Genomic DNA, 19,219 nt, shown 5'->3' with positions numbered 1-19,219 from the left:
ACGAATATCTAATTATCCTCCGTATTTAAATGTTTGATGAAAATTTCTTGTTGATCTAAAATTCTTTTGAAGCACGCGGTGCAGGTAGCTCTACTGGTCTCACCATGCGACATACATAAAGTACAATTACCAAATTATTATTCTTTCTGTGAACCATATCTCAAACTTATAAACTATTTTACTAATAATCTTATAAAATTAAGCTTTTAGTGACCTGAGGCTTTAAGTGCTTAACCGAGCAAAACAAAACAAAGAAATGATTGACACAAACTAGTATCCGCCTAGAACTTATGACACGTAAATCTTGTACCACAGTAGCTACTATTCTTTGGGAGGAAATCCCATGGGCTGTCACCTCATGACAGGATAAGTAATTTTGTGATTCCAAAGGGTCATGATAATTTTTACTTTACACGTCATTTTATATGACATGTTCCCCTAGTAATTTCCTCATCAATATTGACTGCATGATCACTATTTTTTACAATGCTAAATTACATTATATATGCGCATTTTGTAACAATTAAAAGTGAATGCTTTTTCGTATGCTAAATAGTTTTATTTTTTGCTGGCACTCGCGGTTTCAAGAAGATGCAATATTGCTTCGTCGAATTTTTAAGTGCTTTGAAATGAAATATAGCTCTAGTGCGAGCCCTATCGATTCAGTCCGTATAGCCGTGTTCGATTATAGCCCTTATCGATTCATGTGTTTTAATTTAATTTAATTATTTATTTATTAAACGCAGACGTATAGCTGTGTTTGGAGCTGTAAATTGTGCTTGGGGTATAAAACAAGCCTTGCAATAGCTGCTCAAAGTAAGTTTAGTATACTTTTTATGTTTGTCTATCTATTGAATTAAAACTGATTGAAAAGGGGTATTATCAGTGCAATCACATAGCTAAAGTCATAACTTTTCTGTCAAAAATGAAATCTGAAATTCAACATTGTCGGCCTGTAATCGCGAGAATTTAATAAATCCTGGCCGAAAAGATCAAAGTGAATGCTTTTTCGTATGCTAAATGGTTTCATTTTTTACTGGCACTGGCGGTTTCAAGAAAATGCAATATTGCTTCGTTGGCGTTTTAAGTGCTTTGAAGTGAAATAGCTCTAGCACGAGCCCTTATCGATTCAGTTAGTGCTGAAATTTTAGCCCAATCTTTTATATTTGGTTTCTGATATAGTGATTGCAAAACAAATTTGGCCTGTTCAATGCAGTTAAAAAACGTAATCCTGGCTAAAAATACAGATGTAAATAAACTAGAGGTTCTTTGATCAGAATATATATGGATTCTGTGTCTTCGGTGTCTTCGGTGTCTATAGTGGCAAAATCGTCTAAAGGTTCATTTGACGTTTATCTTTGAATTTGTCTTATCAATAATGTCACTCGGCATTATTGAGGGAAAGTTTGCTACATCGTGGACAGCATATTAAGATTGTAGTCTTCGAATAAAATCGAATTTGTGCGTAGATGTCTCAATTTATGATTGGATATTTATTTCTCGAAATATTACAGCCTATAAATAATCCCATTAACCTGCATTTCCAAAAATTCCATTTTTGGAGTTTTTACCAATTTGAAACAAAGCCATAAGGGACGAGTAGCTATAGACCTTAGCAGTAACAGTCATAATTAAAGAAAGACGAAAGTTTCACTTCCATGAACGTAATATGAATGGCAATTAAGTCATATATGATTCGTGAGTTTAATTATATTTCGGTAATTATATTCTCTCGTTTCTAGCGGTGATCATTGTATAATCCGAATAATGTTTGTTTTAATAAAAGTCGTGGGGATTTTCGTAGCTAGCAGTTTTAGTATACAGTACTGCTCAGAAATAACCTAATCAAAAACGCGTTCCGAACGCGTTCCAGCGCGCATTCGATATTCATCGGCTATCGACTCCGGATCTTGTCATCAATACCCGGATATTCCCGATTTAGTTTAATCGCACTGTGGTTTAATCTATGCTCCATGCCATAAATGGCGAAGCTGTCAGTGTACGCTAGAAAAAGGGTTATTTATTTAAAATCCACAATGAGTAGGATAGGGGTTAGAATATGGGTAATGAGACAGTTAACAACAGTGGTCTGTGTCCACAATACTGCATATTCCACATAAGATGACAGTAATTTACACAATAAAAAAATTAACTGGTTTGCTATTGAATACGACTAGAGTTCATGAGATTAAATATTCTGCATCATTACACCATGCTTCTCTACACTATAGTGTATGTATATGTATAATATGATATGTATGTATATATACAGTATGATACTGTATGTTTATATACAGTATAATGTAGTGATTCTGTGGGTTAAAGGTGTACAAAGTACGCAAAGGTGCGGACATTCACACCTCAAAGAATTTTATCAAGTTTTCCATGTATAGTTACTGTATAGTGTAGTATTAAACATATACAGCATGTTTACCTCCAAATAATAAAAGAAAGTTATACCATATACAAATTTATGAATAAATGATAAAGTACTATTCGACACAACTATGTGTCTCCACTGTTGTGCTGTGTTTAAAACTCAACTGATATTTCAATATAAAATACTATAGTGCTGCTTGATAATACTAGGTAGGGCCACAGTATATCATCTGTTAGGAATGACTAGATGAACTGATGAAAATAGCGAATGAAAATAATCTTATTCATTATGTCTCATTTTGTCCAATTGCATGAGTTCATTTGAACAAGCAAGTTAATTAATATTGAGAAAAATAGTTAAAAAACGTTAGAAACTCCTTCAAAAAGTAGATTTCTCTGGCTATCTTTAAAACCAGGAACGGGGAATTAAGGAACGGGGAACGATGAACGGGGAACGAGAATCTCCGGAATCTTTAAAACCAGGAACGAGAATCTCTGGAATCTTTAAAAGCCGGAATGAGAATCTCAGGAATCTTTAAAACCCGGAACGAGAATCTCCGGAATCTTTAAAACCCTGAGAATTTCCGGAATCTTTAAAACCCGGAATGAGAATTTCCGGAATCTTTAAAACCCGGAATGAGAATTTCCAGAATCTTGAAAACCCTGAATGAGAATCTCCGGAATCTTTAAAACCCGGAATGAGAATTTCCGGAATCTTTAAACCCGGAATGAGAATCTCCGGAATCTTTAAAACCCGGAATGAGAATTTCCGGAATCTTTATAACCCGGAATGAAAATTTCCGGAATATTTAAAACCCGGAACGAGAAACATGTAAACAGAAGGATCGATCGGAGCAATAAAATAAATCCAGTTCTAAACAAGTTGTGTCATTCGATATCAACTTTTTTGACATAAAAACAGTCAATGTATGATAAAATGAGCCTGCCTCTTGAATTCTGTCGTTGGAATTTTCCAGATTCGGTCTAAAACGTGTAATTATGTTATTTGAATAGCCATGCCACAGTGCTACTACGCACGCAATTTGTTAAATCAATGTCAAGTCTAAAATATCGTGAAAATCAAGCGTTATCAGAGTGCTTCTTATCCAGGCGAAATATTGGACCATCACCGAAGCCCTATTTTCTCTAACAATGAGTTTTTCTTCGCCTCGTCGTGGTCCTTGTCCTCCGCTGTCTAACCAATATATGAAATGGACATTGGAAATTGGAATACACTGGACAAGTGGCAGAAGGCATTCAATACGATCGAATTATGAAATTAATACATGTCCACATCCGTGGAAAAACGTTACAAAGTGAACTATCTTTTGTGTAGTCAGGTGCATCATATCTTCTGTGATTAAAGCTGTTAAAAAGTAAGTTTTATCAAACCTAATATTACTATTAATATTGAGAGTAGTTTGGATAAGCTAGCACTCAGTTCTAGCTTATTTATATTAAACTGAAAAACACTGAAACGGTGAAACCCTTGCCCTCTCCTCTGCCCTCTCCCCTGCCCTCTCCCCTGCCCTATCATTTCAATGCTTATAATTGTAGTTACAGGTTTGACGGGTACTCTCAGTGTATTTATAAACATTTTTGGTACATTTTTCCACCAGAGCCAGTAGGATGCACATAGACAGTCCAATCTAATTTATTCACACCAAAAATTTGAGCAGCTTTTGAACAAGTGAAATTATAACCATAATTAACCTTTCCTCAGAAGAAAGAAATCAAAGGCCTACCAATAACAATGTTAATTTAGCTTGTTTATTCAGCACATACCATGGTCTTTGGTTATAAAAAAGCAGCACTTGGTTTGCCACTAGCTATTTGTTTTCCAAAGGGGTTGACAAGTGTTCACTTTGTTGTATATATGACATTTCAATTGTCATTCAGCTTAGGGTTGTTAATAGTAATATTAGGTTTGATAAAACTTACTTTAATTTTAACAGCTTTAATCACAGAAGATATGATGCACCTGACTACACAAAAGATAGTTCACTTTGTAACGTTTTTCCACGGATGTGGACATGTATTAATTTCATAATTCGATCGTATTGAATGCCTTCTGCCACTTGTCCAGTGTATTCCAATTTCCAATGTCCATTTCATATATTGGTTAGACAGCGAGGACAAGGACCACGACGAGGCGAAGAAAAACTCATTATTACAGAAAATAGGGCTTCGGTGATGGTCCAATATTTCGCCTGGATAAGAAGCACTCCGATAACGCTTGATTTTCACGATATTTCAGATTTGACATTGATTTAACAAATCGTGTGCGAAGTAGCACTGTAGAATGGCTATTCAAATAACATTATTTCACGTTTTAGACCGAATCTGGAAAATTCCAACGACAGAATTCAAGAGGCAGGCTCATTTAATCATACATTGACTGTTTTTATGTCAAAAAAGTTGATATCGAATGACACAACTTGTTTAGAACGGGATTTATCTTATTGCTCTGATCGATCCTTCTGTTTACATGTTTCTCGTTCCGGGTTTTAAAGATTCCGGAAATTTTCATTCCGGGCTATAAAGATTCCGGAAATTCTCATTCCGGGTTTTAAAGATTCCGGAAATTTTCATTCAGGGTTTTCAAAATTCTGGAAATTCTCATTCCGGGTTTTAAAGATTCCGGAGATTCTCATTCCGGGTTTTAAAGATTCCGGAGATTCTCATTCCGGGTTTTAAAGATTCCGGAGATTCTCATTCAGGGTTTTCAAGATTCTGGAAATTCTCATTCCGGGTTTTAAAGATTCTGGAAATTCTCATTCCGGGTTTCAAAGATTCCGGAAATTCTCATTCCGGGTTTTAAAGATTCCGGAAATTCTCATTCCGGGTTTTAAAGATTCCTGAGATTCTCATTCCCGTTTTTAAAGATTCCGGAGATTCTCGTTCCGGGTTTTAAAGATTCCGGAGATTCTCATCCCCCGTTCCTCATTCTCCGTTCCTTGATTCCCCGTTCCTGGTTTTAATGATAGCCCGCAAGATATCATGCAAAACCGGCAAGCATGAATAATTACACATTGTCATTGTCACAGATGTGATGAATTGTTGTTCGTGTAAACGAACGCTAAGCAACAAGCAAACTTCTTTGCCACTTTATTACACATTATTATTAAAGTCCATCACTAAAAATTCATACACAAAATACAAAAATGGACTTCGATACAGTTTGAATGCTGCTGTGTTGTCGCCAACAATGAATTAAGTGCAGGTATGAACAAACATGCAATTGTTAACTGAAATAGCTTAGCTGAGAGCACCGGTCGATCATTATAATTCAGACCTTCGTTTCACAATATCGGAACCTCAATTGTTTTACATGTAAGGCACAGTATGATATGAATACAATTCGAAATACGGTAATTACCGTGACTACTGTATACACTGTTTAAATGTATACAAACTAAAAACTAAAAACAATGGTTTATTAACTACCGAAAGTTTCTTTGATCAAAGACGGCAATAAGAGTCATCTAATTTTAACAGCGTTTTCCCTGTCAAATACTGGCGTTGGTTTAGCATAGCATATCCTAAGGCCATCAAGTCCGAATTTCTCAAGATGCTACATACATATTACTATCATTTTTGAATGAGATACACAAGCCACACATGCGCTTATTTTTACGCGAAGTAAAGTAGCGCTTGTCCCGCATGCTAAAAGCGGAATTAACGAACCGTGGCATAAGCATGTTGACTAGCTGGGGCCGGTTGTTCGAAAGGTGGATAAGTCGCTATCCAACGGATAAGTCGCTATCCAACGGATAAGTTTTATCCAGCGTGTGATTTGCGTTGCACGAAGCTTGGATAACTTTATCCAGCGGATAAAAATCGCTATCTACCGGATAAATTTATCCAAGGTCTGGAGGTGGTTTAAATCCACTATCCAGTGGATAAATTCAAAGATACAAGGTAACACTGTAAACATTTATATAAAATAGGACAAAAATACCATATTCCTGTTACTGTGTTTCAACAAACTAATACACATCATGATTGTATTCACTATTAGAAATGTTTTCGAAGTGCAATTTGTCGCAGCAGCGTTTCACGTTGCCTACACATTCCGTTCCGAGCGGCGATTTTTTGGAGATCCTCGCATTTATAACAGGCGGTAAATTTACTATACGCTTCTAATCAGTTTATAAACGCGAATATGCAAAGAAAGATTCAACCTATTCCAAGGAAACTTGCTATATCTAAGTAATTTAATTCACGAACATTAAAATAGTGTTCCTAAATTTGCTATGGAACCGAAAGGCAAAGCGTTGCAAGGTCAAGGAATAAAATTGCAATGTGTTTAATTAATAAAATCACTATGATGTAAAGTGCAAAGTTCGAGCAAATCACTTGTTTAAGTCTTTTCCATTCATTAACTATACTCAAGAATTCGTAATGATTATGAATTCAATGTTGTAAATGCTTAGCAACAGCTGACGTTGTGGCACGAAATTTCAGGATAATCCTGTTTTCTTCCGGTAAATTTTAACTTATCTATTGGATAGCTATCCACTTCACTATCCACGCTTCGTGCAACGCGTTTTTATCCAATGAATAACTATCCACTGGATAGCAGATTTATCCGTTGGATAGGACTTATCCGTTGAATAAGTTATCCATCTTTCGAACAACCGGCCCCAGTTCGATAATTTATTCGGAATTTCCGAAGGCACGCGAAGCGTGTATGTGAAAACACTGGAACGCGTTCGGGAACGCGTTCAAAACAGGTTCTGGAACGCGTTCGTCGCATTAGGTTACTTCTGAGCAGTACTATATATATATATATATATATATATATATATATATATATATATATATATATATATATATATATATATATATATATATATATATATATATATATATATATATATATATATCCAAATGTAATTGTTTGTAATGGATAAAAGAGTGCTCAATACTAATTACAAGTAGAGCGATTCATTTATTGAATTTATCTTAAAATATTGTCGTCGCTACACGGTGTTTCACGCCTGACCTTTTACAGTCAGACGATCTTCAGGCGACAAATACAGGATTGAACTCAATCCTGTATTTGTCGCCTGAAGATCGTCTGACTGTAAAAGGTCAGGCGTGAAACACCGTGTAGCGACGACAATATTTTAAGATAAATTCAATAAATATATATATATATATATATATATATATATATATATATATATATATATATATATATATATATATATATATATATATATAAATAAATAGAAATGCAATTTTGTTGTTAATATGAAGAGTGCTCGATGATAACAAAGTAACAGAGCAGAAATATTTATTTATTGCTTAATAATATTTACAAATCGCTACTCAGAGTTTCACGCTAATGCGATTTTCAAGCGATTGAGATACTACTCTCTAAGCTCTAACGGGTTTGTTTGGTTCGCGTTCTGGTTGCTGACGCGGTCTTCTTGCGTTTAAAATTCCACGCGCTGAATTTGTTTCTGTGACAGCATTTCGAGAAAAGCTCATTTCGTTTGTTCAGGAGATTTTCCGACTTTGACTTTATAATTTGAAGCTTTTCCTCTGTGCAGAGCTTGCAACGCTTTCCGCCCGGAGTATAGGCTTGTGCACGCTTAATTATTGACCATTTTATAGCAAATTCTTTGCAGGCATTCTTTAGTTTCCACACATATTTTGATAGTTCAGTTTCCGATGAATATTGGAGGTGCCTAAATGATTTAATGTGGTTTCCATATCTCTCTTTAAAGGTGTTTGATGTCATTCCTATGTATGTTTTTACTGTATTGCTATTCCGGGCGGAAAACATACATAGGAATGACATCAAACACCTTTAAAGAGAGATATGGAAACCACATTAAATCATTTAGGCACCTCCAATATTCATCGGAAACTGAACTATCAAAATATGTGTGGAAACTAAAGAATGCCTGCAAAGAATTTGCTATAAAATGGTCAATAATTAAGCGTGCACAAGCCTATATTCCGGGCGGAAAGCGTTGCAAGCTCTGCACAGAGGAAAAGCTTCAAATTATAAAGTCAAAGTCGGAAAATCTCCTGAACAAACGAAATGAGCTTTTCTCGAAATGCTGTCACAGAAACAAATTCAGCGCGTGGAATTTTAAACGCAAGAAGACCGCGTCAGCAACCAGAACGCGAACCAAACAAACCCGTTAGAGCTTAGAGAGTAGTATCTCAATCGCTTGAAAATCGCATTAGCGTGAAACTCTGAGTAGCGATTTGTAAATATTATTAAGCAATAAATAAATATATATATATATATATATATATATATATATATATATATATATATATATATATATATATATATATATATACACCCATTTGCAAAAACGTTGGCCGCAGATAGATAGATAGATAGATACTCGAAGTCTAATTAGAATTGCATATGAATACATTTGCATGGGATTTCAATCATATTACACAACATATGCAATTCTAATTCGATTTCGGGTATCTATCTATATATCTATCTGCGGCCAACGTTTTTGCAAACGGGTGTATATATATATATATATATATATATATATATATATATATATATATATAATATATATATATATATATATATATAGTTTATTATATATATATATATATATTAATATATATTATTGAATCAAATTGACATTATGCCTTAAATACAAATTTTCCAATCCATGCAAAACAGTACTTGTACCACATAATATGTTCTCGATTTCCGAGGTTAAGGCACGATATAAAATTTATCAGACTCGATGACAGAAGAGGTGCATGTGAGCCGATAGTTTAGCTGCCTTGTGATAACATGTCTGAGGAGGAGAAATTTCATGCTACTCTTTGGAATAACATGGATTTCGTAGACGAATTTCAACAAATTGGTCTCATGCTTTTTAATTTAGAGCAACACACGAGACTGACTGACAGATTTTCTGCACATGTCGCGGACTCGACATGGATTCAAATGCTCAAATTGTGCAAATCCTTGAAGAAATAAAACAAAACACCAAGTCAATCCGAAATGAGATTTGCCCCTCTCCAAGAGAAAACAAGGTATCATAACGGCGGTATAATATTATATAGAATATTTCACTAACTATTGGGAGATGGTACATATGTCGATTTAAAAATTTTAAAACTTTAGAGGAAAGGTTGAAAACTTTTTGCAAACAAAAAACTTCAGAACATAACTGTATGTCTACACCATGCATTAAATTTTTCGTGCCCAAAATTGAATGTCTATCGCAGGTAAATGGGCATATAGGCTATATAGCATTCCGATTGTGATTTTTGCCAATTCACTCGATGCAGGTAAATTCTAGAGGTTTAAACACTTCAAATTCAAGGCAGGAACTACAGGGTGTATCAAAAAAAAGTAAACAATTTTGAAATGTTTAGAAAACTATGAATTTATCAAAATATCTCATAGATTTGTGCTAGTATGGGTACTTTGGCATAGGTCATTCTAACACTAAAAACAAACAGAAAAATTAACCTCGAAAAAAGGAAGAGCGGTTTGTGGAAGCATAATTTTGAATGGCTTGTGCAAACATGAATCAGAGGTTTAAAATCCAATTTGAATTCAAGGGCTGAACGTTTGGGTATTTGTTTATAAAGAAACGAAATTTCAGAAATTTTGATGAAAATTAAGTCAGCCGCGCAACTGCGTAAACGTGGGCTTTTTTCCGTTTAACTCGCAGCTTGAGCAACTTTTTTCATGCACGAATGATTTCATGCACGAGTGATTGCTCGGGTGATTAAACTAAGAGTGAATACTCTGTTTTCATTCTTTTGTTTAATAAAAGGCTATGTTAATTACACCTGAGGGAATGCAAGAGGGATGTCCTGTTTTGGAATTGTGATTCAAATTCATTTGCTAGCTTGTTTTTCTTTATCAAACATTTGAAAAATGGTAAGGCCGCAGTACACTCCACAGCAGAGAGCTTTTTTGGTAACGGAATACCACTGTAATAACAGGAACGTGCCGAGAGTGCTGGAAAGGTTTCAAGAACAGTATCCTGGCGTGCGTTGTCCATCTCGAGCTGCAGTTTACAAGAATGTTTTTACAACACCATTGTTAGCTTAATCACGGGAGCAATCATTCATGCATGAAATCATTCGTGCATGAAAAAAGTTACTCAAGCTGCGAGTTAAACGGAAAAAAGCCCACGTTTACGCAGTTGCGCGGCTGACTTAATTTTCATCAAAATTTCTGAAATTTCGTTTCTTTGTAAACAAATACCCAAACGTTCAGTCCTTGAATTCAAATTGGATTTTAAACCTCTCATTCATGTTTGCACAAGCCATTCAAAATGATGCTTCCACAAACCGCTCTCCCATTTTTCGAGGTTAATTTTTCTGTTTGTTTTTAGTGTTAGAATGACCTGAAGATGCCAAAGTACCTATACTAGCACAAATCTATGAGATATTTTGATAAATTTATAGTTTTCTAAACATTTCAAAATTGTCTACTTTTTTTATACACCCTGTATAGTTGACTCATTTTTCAAGTGTGTATAATTCCACTCGAAATTAAGACCCTTTAAACCTCTAGTATACAGAATTCCATTACACCAGCAACCTGAGTTTAGTGAATTAATAGTCGAGGCTCTATCCAGATTAAAAAATTGATTTATGTCATTATGCAGAACAAACTGATATTTTATAGGTGTTTGTCTCAGTGCGGATAAAATTTAAAACGGTTGGTGACATAGACAATATACATCAACACTTTTATGCGAATTTTGTTTTGACTTTGAAATGGAAGGAACCACTGCTGAGAGGAAAGGAACAAAAGGTAAGATCGCTGTGTAGGTATGAATACATTCTACGATAAAACAAATTTCCAAGAAAATATATTCAGAACATCGATGAATCTTTGGAGCCAGGGCCTATAAATATTCCGCTCAAATTTTTCAATTTTCGAAGTCATACGAAATGAAATAAATGATAAGTCAATTTTGTCGAGGATCTGGCTTCAGACGGAATGAATTTTATACTCAACTGGATATATTTGTTTATTATCCTTCCGTTTTAGGATGTCGTGTGGAACGAGCAGTGGGATCCAAGAGTCAACTTCAAAAATCAACTGACCGTGGACAAATTGAAGAATACTCATGAATTAATTTATGAACCAAACGATAACATTCCGACAGTCAAAATGAGTAATTTTACTACTTTATTCACCTCACTGTTATTATCTTACGCAGAAAAAGGACAGCTAAAGACTGTTTTCTACTTATGCGTTTTCCATACGCACGTTTACGCACGTAAAAGTCTAAATCTTTATACATGCATGTTACCTAAGCATTTAAAATTTTCCGAACGTGTACGCGCGTATGCCACTATTAAAAATTTGATATGGAAGTCAGGTTTTGTAAAAATATTGTAGCAATAAAACTTTTTATTCTCTTTTTTTAAGATATATTTGCTGCTGGAACATTTAAGAAAATCTTCGACTTGCGTTACTTTCCATATGATTACCAGGTAATTATACTCACTCACTATGATATTCTCACTCTTTGTTCCAATTGTATATTTTATATTCCTTTATATGATATTTTACAAAGCCTGTTTTTAATAATCTTCTTAGTTCTCTTACATATCTATATTATGTCTCCCTGTCAATCCGTTCTATTGTTATTGTCCCATGCAGGCTTAATAAGCTAAATATAGTTATTACGGCTATGACATATGTCACTCACATAGCTATGAAAAAGTATTGGAAAGATTCAAGGTCAGGCACAAAATAGAGAGAGAAGGAACCGAAGAACTAAAGTGCCCTTTTAATTAATTGCAGCCGGAGCCCTATATCTCCTTCTTCCTTTTAATAGTTTCCTAAACTATAGTATATTGCTTTTCGTCACACGTATCGTGTATATGGCTCATTTGTCCGTTTTTCTGGTCTTTTTTATAATTACGCTGTCTTTTTTTAAATTCACAAATTGGTGTTGGAAACATCATTTTTCAGCCAAGGCCAAAGCATTTTTTAACTATACAACTTGGAAGACCCCACTGAAGGCTCCCACCTGCTCAGTGATGATCCCTTTCGAGTGTAAATATTACCAAAGTAGCTATGTTGAGAAGAAGAAGATATTTTTCCTAACAAACCTCGCTCAGCTGTTAAAGTATATTGATAGATTGTTTTAATGCTTCCAGTTCAATTCTATCCCTCATCCTTCCACTACTCCATTACCATGGAACAGTTTATAGAATCGATGCAGTGAAGTTTGTTTTTGTAATTTCGTACATTTCAATTATTTCGTTATGTAGAGTCTTTGTATAAATTTGGATTCGGACTGGCCTGTCGAAGTAATGTCTTTCGAAAAAAGTGACGTCAAAGATAGTATTACGGTGGACACTTTTACAGGTAAACATGTTTCAGGTGCTTTCTGCAGAGGGAAAAGTGGATTGAACCTACGGTGAAAATAAGAAAAATTATCCTAAAATCTTGATAATCACGAAAAATGCGTGAACGATTTCTATATCATAATTGCTATTTTCTATACGCACAGGTTGTCACGAGTGGAAACTTTATCCCCATGTTGTGGCTAGTATTGTTGAACAAAATGAACAAGAGGAACAATTATCTGGCACACACAGGAAGTACCCAAATTATAAAATCAAGTGTCATGTGGAAAGAATACCAAACTTTTATCTACTGAATATTGTTATTATTGTGGTAGGTTTTGCTGTTGTTATTATTCGTCAGTAAAATAAAACTATCAGGCCTTGGTTAAACATCACATTTTGGTCGCGTCATTACTAGATGAGATGTTAATGAGTTTTATCTATCGCTTGAGTTGCATTGGAAATCGACGCGTCGAAAATGGGCGTTTAACCCAGGCCTCAGAAATATATAATTTATCATACATTTCCAAAAAATTCGATAAAATATTTCTATGAGATAAACAACCACGATATCAACTTTTCTAGCACTAAAAAATATTAATTAATAATGAAAATTAGCTTGCAGGTGCACCACGCGTGTTTGTTTCTGTAAACTTCCGATCATTAACCACTTAACCCGGGAACTCATCATTGCACTGTTGAACACCGGGGGCCGGTGACACGTGGTTTTCTTTCAAACTGTTTATTGATAATGGCAATGACTAATGGGACGAATAGGACACATATTGGAGTTGTGGAGCTTGATTTAAGACGAGCAGAAACTGAGTACTGTTATGATGGAAACAAGGCGATCGTTCAACTCTGGTCATGCAAATTGCTAAAACTAAAACAATTGTAAAAATAAACTTACATAACAGTCCCGCTTGTCGAAGCGATGCGCAAACCACGATATCCACTATTGGTGCGACGACTACGAAATACTTATAAACGAGTACCTTATTTTGTACTTTACGACACGAATTTCAATTGCGACCGTGCTTGACGAATATACAAAACCAACTGAGTGAAAAACGTGATTTACGCAAAGTTTGCATGCTTTAAATTGGAACTTGTTACCGCGTCATATTAACAGCGTCATATTGCTTAATCAAGCTGAAAGCTGTTACACTGGGGAACCTGTTAAAGGTAATATAAATATATGAAAAAAATGTCATAACAGTACTGAGTCTCTGACCGTCTTACATCAAGCTCCGCAAGTGCAATATATGTAAGACAGAAATTGCTTTAATTTCAAATTTTGTCTTGTGCCTTATATAATTCTATTATAACAAGACAGCCATCTTTGATTGCGAAATCCTTGCATGATAAACTTTTATGGTCATTAATGTCATTGCTGAAAATATATAATTAACATTAATTATATAAATTGCCGCAGGACGATATCACAATTGGTTGCTTTTATGTAGATTTGTATGTGTGCTTTTTTAAACATGTAGTTTTCCATCTTGGGACTGACATTTTGTTCCTTTGCTGTGGATATCAGTTCACTTGACGTCAGATTGAATGTAACGCTGACCTTGCTCCTAACATTGGTCGCGTTCAAGTTTGTGGTATCACAGCGTTTTCCTAATGTCAGCTATTTGACCCGTTTGGTAAGATGATAAACTTGCTGTAAACTACTAAACTAAACTCGTAGTACATTCTGCCTTTGATTTGAGTAACCATATATTCATTAATATTAATCTTGTAAGTTTCCATGGTGACATCAACGATAAGTAAATTAGCTTGTAGGTACACCACGTAAGTATTTATTACTGCAAAGCTTTCGGTCCGTTAACCAGGCCTGTTTCGGTCCGTTAACCTAGCAGGACTGTATAGTCTACCTTCAAGGCGGACGTCAACGCGCAAGCTGTACGTGCGATTTCAGCGCGTTCGTACGTGAAAGTGGAGGCCGGCCTTCACGTGTGGTGTACCTAGAAGCTAAATTACTTATTCTTATTCTTTTCAGGATGAGTACATATTATTTTGCATGATAATCCAATGTTTGATAGCAGTGGCTCATGTGATTGGAGAAAAAGTCTCTGAAAAAACTAAGGTTCAAATCTTCCCTGGTGTTCTTGGAGTGCTCGCTGTTTTGATGCATTTTTATTTTGGAATTGAAATCTGGCGAAAGGTAAAAAAACCGGCAAGTCAGGTTCAGTCATTCATTACTCTACTGCATTATTCAAATTTTCAGTTCTAGCGACGGATTTCTTTTGTATGTGAAAAAGTTTACAATGAAAATCCGTCTGGCAGAACTGAACATATCACACACCCCAAATATGAGTTGAGTATATTATAAATGCTCCCCAAACACTTCCCTGGTAAGACGCGGTTACAAAAAACAAACACCAACAGTTGAATTAAATTACTTGCGAAAAAATCGCGCCTGAATTACCTTGACTTTTGGTTACACCCGGGCCTTTTATAGAAACTTACTGGCGAGGGGTATATTTAGGAGTATTTTATAAATTCATGTTCATATAACCGTAAAAATATTCGCTTTCGAAATGAAAGATGTTCGTTGGCGCATATTTGAATACGCATCCATAATCGAGTTTCTATGCCCTAATCGAGTTTCTTTGCGTAACAATGTCTTTTTGTTTCAGGTTAAAGAAATGAAAGCGTACTTGAAAAGAAAAACTGATGATTATGAATCATTAATACGGAAGGAGGAGCAGGGAAGGAGAATTTCAAAATTGGAAGATCAACAGGTCCGAAATTTATAGGAAATATTCATAGTGTACATTTAGGAAAATTATACTGCGAACCAGAAAAGTCGAAGCAGGAGCTCAGGAGGGGCACCTGCCCCTTTTAGCTTGTCTTTACCGGCAGGGGTAATGGGGGCCAGGCCAACATACTCTTTCATTTGTAGCTCATTTTAGCGTTTACATGGTAAAAATTACTAGTAAAAACACCAAGAGATTAAAAATAAATATTTGGAGAGAGAAAACACGATGATACGATTTCCAACAAACGAAGTTTTGCAAAGATTCTTTATTTTACGCCGCTACAGGAGTGTCCTTTCATGAAAATCTGCAAATCCCTTTTCCCCCGCATCGTTCCCTCATTCTTGCTGCAAACTAATATACTTCGACTGCATAGTATTCGACAGGCAACATTAAATTGAGTTGAGAAATAGCTTGAAGGTTTAGTCAGTGGCGTAGCCAGCCTGACGATTTGGTCATGCTATGCAAAATTTATGTTATTATCATTATTCATTTCTTTAGAAATACAGTCGATGAACACCAAAATATTAGCATAGCATGACTAAATTGTCGGGGTGGCTGCGCCACTGGGTTTTGTGCTTACTACTTTGGTGTAATTTGGGTTCTGTAAACTTGTGCAATTCAGCCTCGTAAAAGGGTGTCCAAGCGTTTTATATTTTACCAATATTTAATAAAACAAGAAAAAGGTCACTTCTTGGTAATCACTATTCTCACTTGATCTTTAAAAAGTGGTGAGACCCTATGTAAGTCTCAGTAAAAGTTAGCATAGTAAAATGAAGAATACAAGTTTATTTTTCTCTATCGGGGGCAACTAAATGGCGCCTCCTCCCCGTTACCCTCTGTGTGCGGTGGTGCAATCAGTAAAAATAAGTATCAAATTGAAAAAAAATACTTTTTTAAGACTGGGGGAACCGTTTACCACAGAGAGGAGGAAGAAAGCAATAATAGGGAACAAGTTGGTCATAATGAAGACATTGAACTGCTAAACAGACATGATTATAAAGAGGTATCACATGCAATCGTAACAAGTTTCCCCCATAAATTTGCATAAAAAATAATTGTTAATATATGGTTACAAAAGCATCTTATAAGAAACTGAGCTTCCTAAGCACCATGGTTCCTGATATCGGCTGGTTGCTCATACTTCGAAACAGAAACGTGCATAGATGGTTTTGGGTTTTGTCGATGTTTAATCGTAATATTTTTATTATTTACAGACTCCTTTGTAGAATCTGTCCCGCATGTTCGCTTTGGATCAAGGTACTTTATAATCTGCACTTTATATAGGCCTTTAAAATGTTTTTTCTTCTTGCACATATACGGCATGTACAATTATAGAATAACAACCTAATCGTCTTTCCACTTGTGGGGAAATCTCTCCTCTTGTGGAGAAATTATTTTCTCAAAAGAAGCGCAAGTTATTTGTGGTTTGCTGTTATATTTTATTACTAATCTTCTGTAGTTTATGATTGTTATTATCATTAGTTTAGTTCATTATTAATAATGTTACACATTGCAGCTGCAAAGCTGAATTGCGTGCAAAATTAGACTACAGCATACAAGTTAACTTTTAGATATCTATATTCATATTAGGGTTTTAAAGTGAATTTAAAATCACAGTTTAGAATTTAAAACATAATATTATGCTAGCATCATCGTTAGACTGAGAAAGCTCAGGACTCGGTACGTACCTACATATGAACAAGCTGATAACAATAAAACACAATGAACTATGCATGGAAATTGATTTATAAAAAAACGAATCATAAACACTGTTCACTCTTGTTAAAAAAAAACAATCACAAAACTCGTTCATATCAGGTAGATACTTACTGCAGGACTCAGGAGTAAACAAGTACGATCGTACTATAGTGGACCAGGAACTGCGCATTGTATTTACAACAATGGAGAGGACAATGTATTTCTAATTGTTTGCGTTTACTTATACAGTATATATAGGCTGAATAATAATGATATATAGACTGCATGAATATTATTGATATGTATATATTATTTGCTGCACATATAGTCAAGAATTGCTTGTAACTTGCTTCAACGGTCAAAAGTAAAAATTCGAACTCCGTCAATCGATGCGGAATATTGCTTAGAATAATTGTGCCAAGTTTCATTTTTTTAAAGAGCGTCGCCCCCTAACAAGAACAAGAAGAAGAAGAAGAAGAAGATTAGCAGCGGTTAGGGACCAGTTCCTGGTCCAAAAGGCTAGGTTGAAATTTATCTCAATTATCTTAGGTGTGTTTATATGATCCGAGGTACCATTGTTACTCCGGTTGGGAAAGTTAACCCCCGAGGCCGAGACAACCACTACGGTTTCCCTCTTTGTAAACAGGTACGGGTGACTCTTACCCCTAGGGTGACCATACCAGCCATGCAAGGCCAGTTTAAAACCTTTATTATAAATACTTGCGTTTCAATTGCTACATCAATGAATAATATGACGTTTCATTTTTTAACAAATCAGCAGCGGGCGGAATCCTAGCCAGCTGGAGAAACTAAGGCTTGATAATTCTTCAAATCATTCGAAAACCGAGTTCAATAATTGTTTTATTATTTATTTACAAGAATGAACATTACGACTTTGATTGTTCGTTTGAATTGGTGTCGATTTCACACTCCCGTTTCTTTATAGAAAATCGATGTCCTCAACATTTTCTTTCTTCAATTAAATCAAAATTCAATATTTCCAACGACATAAAAAAACTTTTTAGGATTGCGATAACAATTTACTTTGTTAGGTTTGTTTACGTTTGCGGATATTGCGCCAAAATAAGATACATTCGTTTTGCTTGTTATTTATTGAATATACTGACACTGAATAAGTAACTTATAAAGTTAATTAGAAAATCGCCCTTGAGTTAGGCAGTCCGCCATTTTGGAGGGTAGAAATTTTTATTTAATTAAACTATTCTATGATGCCTAACGGCCTCAAACTCTGAAACTTTTAGAAACTTTGAACATAAAATATAAATTTGTATAAGTTATGTGCTCCAATTTCGACCGCATTCCGTGTTTCTTTACCGGTTTTAATACTGTACTTTACGCCAGAAATGGTGGTCGCGGTGGAAAGCTATAAATGGTCTAATTCTAGCCCTATATAAAGTTTCCAGCATGTTTTAATGCTTTAATGGTCAAATGCTTTTTCTATATAAAGTAGCAAGCATGTTTCGCGCCCATATCACAACATTATACAATTTAACCATGATTTGGTTATGAATGTCAAATATTTTGATATGGATAACCACGCTGTTTTAATGATCAAATACTTGCCCTATGTAAAGTTGCAAGCATGTTTTGTGCTCATATACAAACATTAAACAATATAACCATGCTTTGGTTATGAATGTCAAATATTTTGATATGGATAACCACGCTGTTTTAATGATCAAATACTTGTCCTATGCAAAGTTGCAAGCATGTTTTGTGCTCATTAACAAACATTAAACAATATAACCATGCTTTGGTTATGATGTCAAATATTTTGATATGGATAACCACGCTGTTTTAATGATCAAATACTTGTCTTATGTAAAGTTGCAAGCATGTTTTGTGCTCATATACAAACATTAAACAATATAACCATGCTTTGGTTATGAATGTCAAATATTTTGATATGGATAACCACGCTGTTCTAATGATCAAATATTTGTCCTATGTAAAGTGGCAAGCATGTTTCATGCTCATCTACAAACATTAAACAATATAACCATGCTTTGGTCATG

At 35.0% G+C, this 19,219-nt stretch overlaps 1 protein-coding gene across 2 annotated transcripts; it reads left to right on the top strand.

The window, feature by feature from the left end:
- Positions 1 to 5,451: 5,451 nt before the first annotated feature.
- LOC114530728 lies at positions 5,452 to 18,760 on the top strand. Of its 2 annotated transcripts, XM_028552336.1 has the most exons (13): positions 5,452 to 5,602; positions 9,267 to 9,417; positions 11,033 to 11,161; positions 11,402 to 11,528; positions 11,786 to 11,850; positions 12,637 to 12,733; positions 12,879 to 13,045; positions 14,211 to 14,366; positions 14,723 to 14,887; positions 15,363 to 15,467; positions 16,384 to 16,488; positions 16,700 to 16,742; positions 17,622 to 18,760. In XM_028552336.1, exons 2-12 carry the CDS (start codon positions 9,319 to 9,321, stop codon positions 16,709 to 16,711), a joined length of 1,227 nt encoding a protein of 408 aa, XP_028408137.1. In that variant the 5' UTR covers positions 5,452 to 5,602; positions 9,267 to 9,318; the 3' UTR covers positions 16,712 to 16,742; positions 17,622 to 18,760. The 2 variants fall into 2 exon arrangements, with proteins under 2 accessions (XP_028408137.1, XP_028408136.1); XM_028552335.1 differs by lacking the exon at positions 17,622 to 18,760 and having other exon boundaries at positions 16,700 to 17,398.
- The last annotated feature ends 459 nt before the right edge of the window (positions 18,761 to 19,219 follow it).

This window comes from Dendronephthya gigantea, unplaced genomic scaffold (genome assembly GCF_004324835.1).
Source record: "Dendronephthya gigantea isolate DGI-Jeju-01 unplaced genomic scaffold, DenGig_1.0 000065F, whole genome shotgun sequence".
In the NCBI taxonomy this organism is placed as follows: domain Eukaryota; kingdom Metazoa; phylum Cnidaria; class Anthozoa; order Malacalcyonacea; family Nephtheidae; genus Dendronephthya; species Dendronephthya gigantea.
Note: the sequence above shows the minus strand (reverse complement) of the source record. Positions and strands in the feature narration are given on the sequence as shown.

Bases quoted from the DNA above. Each gene is read 5' to 3' on its own strand.
- LOC114530728 (XM_028552336.1), top strand. From the start codon at position 9,319: ATGGATTCAAATGCTCAAATTGTGCAAATCCTTGAAGAAATAAAACAA. The intron at 11,162-11,401 runs GTAAGATCGCTG...CTTCCGTTTTAG, and splicing joins TGAGAGGAAAGGAACAAAAG to GATGTCGTGTGGAACGAGCA. The intron at 11,851-12,636 runs GTAATTATACTC...TTCGTTATGTAG, and splicing joins ACTTTCCATATGATTACCAG to AGTCTTTGTATAAATTTGGA.